Genomic DNA, 12,634 nt, shown 5'->3' with positions numbered 1-12,634 from the left:
GATGTTTTCTTTAACTTTAACGTAACTGTGACCCAAAAACATACCCATTTTTTTTTAAATCTCTTATCCCTACAATTTAATTAAATGTATTCATTAAAATGCTGTGTCATTTTTTTGAGAAATTTAACTTCCATTTTATCAGTCTTCTACAGAACACTTTAATATTATATATTCTTACCCATTAACATTCCTGCTCCCATGCAACAGAAACCACCTAATTGGTGATCTTAATTTGGAGGAAGCAGTCCATGGGAAAAGTACATAACATCAGCTTGGTAATAAGTAACCTGGCTGAGTTCAAGTGTCCTTGTGGTGTAAGATGTGTGGTAAATCTGTTTTACAAGTTTGAAGGTTGTCAACAAAGAGCAGGCTATAACATTAAGGTCAGTAAGTAGAGAAAACAAGCAAGATCTTCCCTCTAAACACCTAAGCGGTTACATCACAGCACTGTATAGCACTTCAGAGTACTAATACATTTCTAAGTAAAACTATTCTCTCTACTCTTCCGAGTCCCTAATTATGATTAGTCTCTTTGGCATTTTAAAGAACAATAACTGATTATTGCTTTGTTTTTGACGGAGGAATTCGCTTGATTTTCATCCTGACTGTTTCCATCTCAAGAGAAAAACTGTAGGTCCGTGAGTAACAACCCTGCTTCAAAGCTAAATGAGCCATTACTGTGTGGTTAGCAGAGAGTGGGTTACATTTTAGATTGCTACTTAAGACTGCTTAAATCAGGCAGTGTTGGTAGTCCGCCAATGGGCATCTCAATGAGCTGGTCCAATCACTCCCTGGCTTCTCCATAAATTTGGAATGCCTTCAAATATGAAACCCCTGATCTGCATTCCCCTGGGTCACATGCCACTGCCCAGGATATTTTCTATAGCAGTTAGCTGTTAGCTGTCTGTCTACTGTAATATTACTGGTACTGCTAATTTGCAGTGAGACTGGCCCATTTATATAAACGGATATATTCTGCACTGTTAGCATGCACTAGTTCATAGACTAGTTTATTTACTTTGGTCCACCAGTCACTACCATTCAGTGATGAAGTGGCTGTCAAGGTTGTTTTTTCTGCAGAGTTCAGTGCCAGGCCTCCCCTTGGGTCCTCATTCTTGTGTTGTGTAAACTGAGTGTAGGGATCCTAGATTTACGAGCTCTGCGCAGCCCATTACAGGTCTGAGTTTTCTAAAAGAGAATGTGTCAGCTCAGCTGAGCACTAGTCGGGTTCTCCTAAATGTAACAAATCAAACAAAGCCAGTGGATATAGAAATCGAGAACTAACTCTGCACTGTGAGACACCATAACACATCAACATACTGGGCACCTGACGGCCAGGGGTGGGCAGGTAGTCAAGGACAAGGGCTGCTGTGCTTGCCTGTTATGCTCCAGACACACAGATAAAGAGCTCAGTTTACAGGAAGGGCTACAGTATATAAATGTTTGCCGAGATCTGGCTTGAGCAGTAAGGCCTTGCATCATTCTTCAACTCATAATGCAAAGCTCAACAGACACCGATGTGAAGGAGCCCAAGTAGCAAGATAACGTTTACTCTGCCGCTGCTTGTTTGTGACCTACAGGTCATGCACAGCAAAACCCAAGCACTGCTTTCCTGGACAGCTGTGATAACAGGGTAAATGTTTTCACTGCAGAAATACTAATGCATGATAAGTACAGCTCTTCAAACACATTACAAAATAACATTTTTCTGGCACAACTAAACCACAAAACAGAAATTCTCCCAGAGCTGTTTAATATATCATGATGGATAAGGTTTGGTTTGATTTGCTTGCACCAGTTTCACAACAAAGCAACATTTTCAAGAAACGTCTAGCATACTCCTTTAGTGATTTATACTTGGATCCTGAATAAATTTCTTCAAACAAGCACCACCCGAGTGTCTTCCAAGCTTGCCTCGAGTCGACCCGCTATGCAGATGCGAAGAAAGGTACGGATCTGAAACAGGAAAGTCACTCACTTGAAATGCAGGTCTTTGAAGGTAAAGTGCGTTTCCACGATGCCTGTAGTCTTCACTCGTGTCCGCAGTACATCCTGCTGGGTGGGAATGTAGTCTGGTCTGGCTATTCTCTCCAGGTCATTCAGGTAACTGCAAAAGGGCACAGAGACAAAGCTCTTTAAATCATACTCTGCACCATTTAATATGTCATGCAGGTCCTAAAGCGATTCAAGAAAAAATAAATGTGTAGAGACCCAGTGCACCTTCAAAATATACATTTATATGTTACTGAAAATCAATTGAAAACATGAATCTTGTTACCAATGCTTTTCCCCCATGTCAGACAGGAAATAGGCTAAATGAAACCAAGTATCTCATCATGTACAGCATGTTCTTAAGGCAGCCATTCATTTATACTGAGAGAAGACTAAACATGTTTAAAACTTTTTGGGTGGGAGAGACAACCCATCCCATTCCTGTTTCTCTCTCTCAACAGGAAAGATGCTTTGTTGACAGTTGCTTTTTTGTATTATTAGGTATGATTCATAAACAGCAGCTGACGTGTTTAATATTCTCAACTTGATGATACAAGACAGACTGCTGGTTTGCTAAAATAAAGACGTCTGCAAAATTTCTGTCCCTTACCCAACATACAAATAAGGATCATAGTGTTTTAAAAGCTGGATCTGCATAAGCTTTGTAGAGAACACACCCACCTCCCACCCTCTTAAAACACTGCCAATTAGAAGTGACCTTTTGGTTTATAATTAGATTAATCAGCAATGAAATCTGTTATTTTTCCAAACACACTGGCAGACCTCATGCGGCCCTGAGAGAGGGGCTCGTCTTTAATCAAGGGCCTGTGACTGAAGAGCTCGGAGGGACAGCCCTGCTGCTCTGTGCAGTTCTGCTCCCTGACCTTTTCAGATTGTTTGTTTGTTAGAAGCAGGAGGGAGATGGGAGCAGCAGCATCTCCGTGGCAGCAAGATGCTCTCGATGCTTGGCCAGGATGCTGAAGATCCCTTTAAATACATCTTCATTATTTTGGGGGTGCAGGTGACAGGGAGCCACCTCACATAAATGTATTCAGTTTATAATCAAAAAAGTGGTATACAACCACCTGACAGAGTTAGGGATTTTTAAGACGCACAATACTTGGGGGAATTACAGTAAAGATAAGACATCAGCCACAGTATGATAATCATTTTGGGCTGCATTTGCACTTCAGCCAAAACGAATGTCATGGTGCTCTGTGGATTGATTTCCCTTCAATAAGACAAAGCAACTGTTGTTCAATAAGATTTTGAATATTTTTCCAGCATTGAAACTCCTTATGCTGGTGATACATACAGAGTTAAAAGAATGTTTCAAATGAATGATGAATCAAAGCACAAATAATTAAAAGTAGCCCTACCAATGATGTCAAAGTGCACTGTCACTCACCGCCAACCAGCATGGTACCACTCGGTCACAGGACTCCACATTGTGGCAAGAACACTCATAACTCACAGCCACGTGACCTCGGTCAGCCAGTTGCACAGCTCACAATATCCATGCTATTTGTGTTTACTATGTATTAACCAGGTGGTTATTTGCTATGCACACTGGGTAACCTACCACAGAACATGAATTACTGTACGATCTGGTTGGCATTATGGTACATTAAAAAAAAAAAAAATTATTTCCCTATAAGAGGGTTTCTCGCATGGTTTCAAACTAGGAACTGTGATTTTGAAGAAAACTCATATCAAACAGCATGGTTCAGAGTATTCACAGGCATCAATTCATCCCAAATAAAACTTGGGTAAGGGTTGTTTAAGGGTAAAACTGGATGGTTGTTTTCTTTTGGACATTTTGTAAAAGTCACCCTGGATAAGGGCATCTGCTAATAAATACATACATACATAAATAAATAAAATTTCCAAAAGAACATTTTTCTTACAGCTCTTAAAGACGTTGTGTTTTACTTACTTTCATTGATTTTATGTATATGATTATATTACAAAGATAGGGCCTGGAAACCAGACACTTGCTATTCTATTAATCAATTACAGAGCAGGTAGTCTGTGATCAAGAGAGCTTGAGGAATTCATGTAGGAGAGATTAATTTCAGTAATTCAAAAGACTGTCCTAAAGCACCCAAGCATGGACATTATATTTTACATTATTTTTAATTTAAAAGAGATATTATACTCACATAGAGAAGGGTAGACAACTATGTTTAGGATTTTGAAGTTTTTCCATTTTAGAAAAATCTCCAAGAGCTCAGCGCAGGGCCAAGCTCAAATCTAGAATTATCTCACAGACGTAATATCAGATCTCTATCAGAGAATGGAAATTTAAAAAGATTCCCAACAGCTGGAAAAACATTACGTAAGTGTCTTTTGTATGAATATTTTGTGTGAACAACAATCTCTATTACAACAATCAGTTACAAACACAAAATCAGCATAAAATATATACATGTCTTATGTTACGACATTGCATTTAATGCACTCTTCAAGGTGCAGTGAATGCCAGGGTCACATTTGTGCCCAAAAATAGGTTTAGTCAGTCCTCCTTAACCTTTGCCCAAGAACAGGGCCATGTCCCCACTCTCTAGTATAGACCAATTTACATCTTTTTAAATGTATGAAAATGCAAAAAGCACTCTCAGATCCTCAAGCTAGAGTCTATATGTGCCGTGTGCAGCTGGCAGCTCTAGGTCTTGGGTGACTGGGTAAAGACAGGCACTCAGGGAGACACAAGGACCTCTCATCAGCAGGTGGCTGCCAGAGTGACAGCTCTGTGCAGTGTGCTCAGACCAGAGACAGGCTACAGGGACAGCATGTCAAAATAAAGGAGGGGACAGACATGAATGGAGCAAATGTTCTTAATAAAATATAAAAAAAACTAACAAAACCAATACATAAAAATGTCCTCATAAAATGCAACTGCATAAGGCAGCTACCAGAGGAGCACAACAACAACACAAAACAAAATATAAATAAATATATCTATACATACAGAGAGATGGATATTAAAGGATACTTTTGAAAGAGTAAAAAATACTGGTATTTAACCATACATTGTACTTAAGGAGTGCATTGCTACACTTTAATTTACATCCATCCATCCAATTTTGAAACCGCCTATCCTGGTGAGGGTTGCGGGGAAGCCGGAGCTGATCCCGGCATGACACTTTAATTTCAATTTGCAAAAATTACTTTGAATTTCACTGTTAAGCTGTTAAACTGCCTCATTTGAATTCCACTGAGCCTACCCCAATGATTGGCTTAAATTACTAATTTTGATTTTATCAGGAGGATGAATTAAATGATTTCAGAATATGATGTTTTATTTTGAATTTCAAATAGCTTTACAGGGAAAAAGTTTGTGCTATTTTTTTCTCTCTCTCCATCACTTAAAAGCTATTGTTTTTGACTTTTGATCTAACTTAGACTAAAGAAAATAAACTTGATATTGTTAAAGTGTAAGGAAAGGCTGAGGCAGCCAGCTGTCACAGTTTAGTTGTGATTAAAATTAAATTAAAAAAGTGCCAGACAGATGAATGCATTAAGCTGTTGTGACCCAAAAAACTGTGATACAAATATAGACAGTGATGCCAGGAATCTAATGGGGAAAGTGGATAGTGTATTAAAAAAAGTTATTAAATTCTGTGGAGCGGCTACACTATATTTGTTTTAGTGCTAATGCAGTATTAATGGAAATCATCTTTTGGCTTACACCTTGCCTAGGCGTCAGTTGTAATAATCTTTATCAAGGTGTTTTCAGAATTTGGTTACTACATACAAATGTATGATATATGTTTGTTTTAAATAATAAAACAAATCACTAAGCCCCCAGGAAGAGATGACAAATCATTGTCATGCTCATACCTGTTGTTACTGTGATAAACAGAAGCAAAAGATGCAGTACTGCATATTGTATTACTGACTTATATTCTGCCTGCCACTTCAGCCCTAACCCGACTGATCTACAACTGGAAAATATCTCCCAATTACAAAAACAACAAAATTCGTTAACAAGTTGGGAATTTGTCGATCTAATTACTCCAATAATCCTGAGAAGTGACATCACAGCCTCCCTGGGTTTCCCCAGGAGGTCCAGAATCTGCCGCTGCACAGATACAGGCCCTGACATGTACTAAAGCTCATGTGGCCAAGGCCAGCTGAAGAACAGGGCCTCTGGGTCAACCGGGGGGAAATGTGAAGCTCCAACTGGGAGATCTCTAACTCTAATTAATAAGATTGTGGTAACCATTAGAGTTATAATTGCTAGAAACAGATTTACTGTTCACATGTTTCATACAAAACTCGACCTCCCACAATGATAGCACTGAACCCGTGGGGTGGAACGCATTGTTCATGAGGCACACAGTGTGAAAACAGAGGAAGAGAAGAGTTTTTAACTTCCCATGCAAGTGTGAAGAACTGAAGGTAAAGGTATCTTAGCATGGAGTGCCTCCGGAGCTATATACTAGTGTGGGGTACAAGCATTACTTTGCTGTGAGATAAAGATTATAGCTTTGAAAAATAAAGACAGCTGGTTTTATCCCCCCCCCCACCCCTTCCACTGTGATCGCCAAACAAGTGCTATAGTGTCAAACTGATTCATCAAGTGTATGATGCATCATCTTGGCTGAAAACCAATACATTAGCAACAGTATATTTTAGTGAAGATACGGTTCCCTTTTTTATGCATATTCTAATCATTAATTAAGTGGGGGAGGGAGCGGTGGGGATACAAACATTACAGAGCAGACTGATTATAGTTTTGTGGAATAAAGTATACATGTCCTGACTTGAAGAATACATTTATACCTATGATGCATAGATGCTTGCATTATTTATTACTGATAAATGTGTGTACTTAATCCGACCATATTAAATAAAATTCAAAACACGCACAAAAACAACTTATAAATTAATTCATTTGGAGCCCTACACTTCTCCCTTCTCCCTTACTCTCATCAACACAGACAGAGGTTGCATCAAAAAGACTGTCTCCTTCCTTTAATCTTCTCATATTTCCCTCCATTATAAAATGATTCTGGTCAAAGTCCTCCTCTGTTGTTCCAAACGTTGCCCTGTCCCACATTAACCCTTTAATACTTACAAACAATACTTCTGAATTAGTACATACAAAAACAATTTCATAGTTTAAGATCTAGTCGCAACATATACACATTTTATTCTACATTTTCATCGTAATATAAACAAGAATCGCACCAAAGCTATTGAATGAAATAAAACAAGTACAGGTAAACTACATGATATAACTTATGATTTACATTTATATTTAAATATAAATGTGTGTATTGTGTCAAACTTAATTGTATACTTCAAGTATACTGGACAATACTTTTTCATAAAGGAATCTATGCCTGTTAAGGTAAATCATTAATGTAATTTGGCAGTTTCCTAGGGGAAAAAGGGTAAATGAAAGCAGTTTTTTTCCATTTCCAGGTGACCACTCTAACATATTGCAGTTGGTGCCTTTCAAAAACAATGCGTCTTCTCCAACAACAGATGGGCCTGCATCTAGCTCCCGAGCTCTTGAAACTGGCAGTGCAGGTGCAGGTGTGTGTGTGTGTGTGCGTGCGTGCGTGTGTGTGTTTGTGTGCGTTTGTGATGTAGCAGACTTTAGCAGCAGACAGGGTTAAAGGATGTAACCTTGAAATCTTGCAATTTTTTTTTTTTACACTTCAATACAAATTAATATCTCAAATAAACACACAAATAATTTCCATCAAAGACATGAAAATATTACTAGTTTAGAAACTTATTTAAACTCAGTTTATGACAGAATGTAGATGTCTTTCCAATGTTTTTTGTTTATACTGCTGTAGCCAGAGGCACTAGAAAGTGTGAAAACAGATTCTTGAGACGTACGAGGCTGGTGTCCAATCAGCAGAGGTTAACCGTGTACTGAGAATCTGCAAACATTAGACAAAACATGTCTGCTTTGAACAACACCCACACACTTCATCAGTGTTTGGTGGGGAGAAAGTGTGCCTTTTCAGGCAAAAGATGATGCTGTGATGGCATGGTCTCTTCACAATGCAATGTTTGGCTGTGTTTTTAAAGTACAGATTAGGAAATTACAGAGGTAATAAAAAGATAATGCAGTGTAGGCTTCATTTGGCAAAAACGGTGGTAAACAAGATTACACAGCTGTCTTAGCTATAGGGTCAGTGCAATGACTAGCACTTATGTCTGTATCAGAGCATGCAGTTCCTTGATGTTCTGCTCTGTGGCTGCTTAAGATCACGTTAAAATCCAAGTGAAACCACTCTGTGCTGGGAGTTGTGTTTTCGTCATTGCAAAGCACTGTGTGAGGACTGCTACCTGGCAAGACAGCCAAAAATTTTCTTTGAAATACACTGCCAAGAGTTTCATTACACACCAACTCATTAATATATGAAAAGAATAAAAAAATATCACTAAAGCACTGATGACTATTTTTAAACCCTGGACCTAAGGGCATACCATACTAATGTTACTGAAAATATATTACATGTACAGAAATATGAGACCAGCCTTAAATCAACTGTAGTGCAAGTGACAAATGCCATGGATCCTGGGACCTACCTCCATGACAAAGTAGTCATTTATCAACCTTTTAATCTCAAACAGATACTAAAGGTGATGCAAAAAAAAAAAGTACACAGGAAGTTTCAGCCATAAATACAAGCGATCGTAATTGAAGGCTTGAATTGAAGTAAAGCAGACTCAATTTAAAGGGGATTGGGAGAAAAGCTTTCATGGACATCAAAGAGAATGGACCTGAGCTATTGGGGAGCAGGGAAGAGATGCACAGCTTTCCCACCAACAGGATGAATGAGCAAACGTTCACCTAGGATGCTTTAATGGTAAATTGGAGAAGGCCCGTCATGTGACTCCAGGAGACAATTTTCTAGCTGCAGGACTACTATCAAGGATAATAGTTCAGGTTCACTTCAAACAGAATTTGAAGGGATATCGTGGTGTTAAAGAGGAAAATAATAAATATATGGTGAAAGGAAGGTGCACTAACATCATAGTGACCAAATGTAAAATCCCAGTGACAGAGAAAGCACAACGCAGTGTGTGGGAATATAGAAGAAGCCAAAATCACAATAGTTAAACTGTACGTGTATTGATTGTTTTTGCTTTCCCGAAGTACTTTCCTTAACCAATATATTACCTGCTTGTCTATGCACAAAAGGCATGCTGCTGATTTTGAACTCTTGCTCGATCAATAAAGCATCCAGGCCAGAACTGTTGCGATTCCTTTTTGCATTTGTGCGTTTTGCTTTGTGTGGATGTACAATGTAATCTAATATCACATTTATGTTTGGTGTTGCAACAGATTGGTGACTTCTATTGGGCAGGCCATTTATTCCATCCAAAATGAGCAGAGATGTGATTCTCTCTCATCTCAGCCAGTTGGTATGTCATGTGCTGTTGGGCAGATAACGCCAAGAAAACTTTTTAAAAGCTCTGGAGACTAATATTTCATCAGTGGGTTATTTACTATATCTGAGACTCCCTGTAAAATTCATACAGCTATGACAGTTTCAGCCGATAGCTCTGCATTACCTCAATAGTATCCCTGACAGATAAAGCCCTCAGCAATGCCAGAGTTTATAATTTAGTGAGGGGAATTTCCAAATATAGTGTCACCAATAATCTCTTCTCCCCTTCTGCCTGAGCTTGCAAATTGTCTTTTCTGACCGAACATTCACTTTAAAAAGTACAACGATATAAAGACACATTTTCTTGTACAAAAGGGATCAAGGAGGAGTACTCACTAGGCGGCGGAGTCATTGAGCTGGTACTCTCTGGAGCGGGTAAAGCAACCCTGTACCCCGCTGTCTGCCCACAGTCTGCGAATGACATTGGCCAGGTCTTCAGGCAAGATACCCTGTTCTTCTGCAGCACTGGCCAGGGCAAAGAGTTGGCGGGCGTCATCCTGTAGGGGGGCGACACACAGCAAGGTTTACACAGGAACAGGAACTGGCACAAAGAAAGGGCACAGTGCACCTGGGCTGCATTAAGTTGCCTCAACCCAAATGCTGCAGTCACAGGTCCGTGGTTGGTGCATCCACAAGCAACAATAATCCAGTCATTCTAGGGCTGTGCTTTTGAATGGAGAATACCTCACTTAACATGATTCAGAGAGGACAGCAGTCATCCCAGTTCTCACTGGAATCACTGCTAACCAGTATGTTTCAAACATTACAACTTCCAATGCAGATGGCTCACTCAACAATAACAAGGGCTTTACTGGTCTGTATTAAAAGTGCTCCCTGAAGACACTTTGAAAGCTTACTGTGCTGCTCACCTGTTTCTATTGAGATGATGTTAAAGTTCAATAGCATATTTAGGGTTTTAATCAGATTTTCAGCTCCTGTAGATACAATCCTGTACACAAGACTCAAAGACATTCTAGCCATGAAGCCACTGCTAGTCTCCCATGGATTTTTTTAATTATTCACGATTGCATTGTGCTGATATTAAAAAAAAGAAAACTTAAAAATGAGTAACAACAGATTTGATTTAATATTGTCCACCCCATTTACAAAAAGTAGGTCACTTTCACAAGAATCCTTCAAAATAATTACCATATATCACTCTGTAATTAAACGCCATACTGAATAATTCCAGGGAGAACAGAGAAGGTGCATCATAGCAGGTGTGTTCAGTGCCAAGTCTAAGTGACACCTGGCTCGTCTTTGAGGTCAGTGGTCCTGGACACATGGTGTCATGAGAAGCTGTCAGCTGAGCAATGATCTCTGACACATCTGCTTGTTATATTGGAGACTGATTGCTTGCCTGTCTCTTCAGTTAAAAACTAACAGAGGAGTTTATAAGAGGGCAAACAAGATTAATTTTAACTAGCTCAAGGTTACCATCTCTCCTTAGATAAATATGGATATTAATTAACTCCTTACGTGCTAATGGCAGCTCAAGGCTGTAGGGGTTTGGAAGAATGACTAGACTGAGTCAAAAGGTGCGTGTCAGCTAGGTGTTTTAAGATAATGACATGAGCACAGTCAAAGCTTCCTCTCCCTATAATATTGGACACTATACTGTTTTTTTATTCATCACGTGACTTTCATTCTTGTGATTTGCTGTAATATGCTAATTTGAAAGCATCATCAATTATGGCAAATCATTCATTTCATTTTGGTCTCACTTCTTAATTCTTTCTCACTCAATGTATTTTGGAAAAACATAAGGTATTGTAACCAGCAGTCTTATAGAACATCTCATCACTGTTTGGTAGTAAATTATATACAAGATAGACCAACAAATGGGAAACACAACATGTATAATTCAAAGAACACTTAATATGGTAGCAATTCTCATATAGAGTGCTTTATGGGACAGTTTGAAGTTAAAAAAGGTGTCTTAATACAAAATAATACACATTTTATCCCTAAATAAGTGCCTGTTGTTGAAGATGGCAGGTACTTCAGAGAACAAATGTTCTCTTTTATTCTGCTACCTTAATATGATTCCCTAGAGCAAATATTGCTCACGTAGCCATTAAAAATATTAATTAAAAAGCCTACCTTGCATGTTAATTAAGCAAGAGTTTGAATGATTATGCAAAAAGCAATGTTTTTTGCTTGCTCTGCAAAGATAATAGAGAGTAGGAACAAAAATATACAACCATTCCCATAACTGAAGGGTCAAACTTAAAGTGTAATAATATACATTACACCTGGATAGTTAACTGAAAATCTAGTTTCATTTTTGTTTGTCTCCGTTTCCTACTAAGTTCAGAGCAGATTGTTGAAAACAATAATTGAGCCCTGCAGATATTTTTTTTTCTGTAGCAGTGAAAAGGACTACCAGATAAATGGAAGCAATTTTGACCCATCGCCTGGGCAGGTGGTAAATAGTAGATGAAAAAAGCTGCCAACCTAAAGTACAACTGCACTAATTAAAGATTTAGATCTAGTGATTGCAAATCAACTGCAACAAGAGGGGAAATATTGAGAAAAAACAAAAGCAAACATCGATATGTAAAAGTTACTGCAGAACAGAGAGTTAGTTCAGATTTGCAACACTAAACAAAACCCTTTAAGATGAAGCCTCTCAGAAATACTACACTATTTAATTCATATACAGTCACCTCAAAAATAATTGGCACCGCTGGAAAAAAAAAAAAAAGGAAGCCACAGGAAGCCATGGAAGGCCACAACACATTCAATTAAGACTGAGATTAGAGTAAAAAGTAAAAAGAGTAGAATGTTAATCCAGATTTATTTTTTAATTTATAAGAAGCTTTAGTTGTGTCAAAATTATATGTTTAAGAAAAATATATATTACTGATTAAAATGGTATTAGTGTAAAATAATATAATTTTCCAATATCTTTAGAATAAAGTATAGTTCATCAATGGGCTGTTTATTTTATACAGACTGTTTTGCTTAAAGGGTACCAATATTGTGATTTGACCATTTTAAAAAACAACACAAAATAATTTGAAAAGATGAAGGGAAATGTTTTAATGAGTCAGGTCATTGGTGATATCTGATAAGGACAATGAATCGGACTGGTTAGAAAATACATTTGGTTCTATGAATTTTAGACAGCAGTGAGATGCATATAGTGTGGATCTCGGGGGGGTTCTTCACATCTAGAAAGTGGAAGGCCCTTTGGATAAAATTCCTTTTTGAAT

General features: G+C 38.2%; 1 protein-coding gene across 1 annotated transcript in view; it reads right to left on the bottom strand.

Annotated features, from left to right (window-relative positions):
• The window catches only part of LOC136736558 (guanine nucleotide-binding protein G(i) subunit alpha-2), an 86,813-nt gene that overhangs the window by 10,573 nt on the left and 63,606 nt on the right, over positions 1-12,634 (bottom strand). Inside the window, exons 4-5 of the mRNA XM_066698124.1 lie at positions 9,753-9,913; positions 1,979-2,107 (exon numbers count right to left, since the gene is read on the bottom strand). Coding sequence (XP_066554221.1) covers positions 1,979-2,107; positions 9,753-9,913 — 290 coding nt within the window. The remainder of the gene's footprint in view (positions 1-1,978; positions 2,108-9,752; positions 9,914-12,634) is intronic.

This window comes from Amia ocellicauda, chromosome 3 (genome assembly GCF_036373705.1).
Source record: "Amia ocellicauda isolate fAmiCal2 chromosome 3, fAmiCal2.hap1, whole genome shotgun sequence".
Taxonomy (NCBI): domain Eukaryota; kingdom Metazoa; phylum Chordata; class Actinopteri; order Amiiformes; family Amiidae; genus Amia; species Amia ocellicauda.
This window is presented reverse-complemented; position numbering and strand designations above follow the sequence as displayed.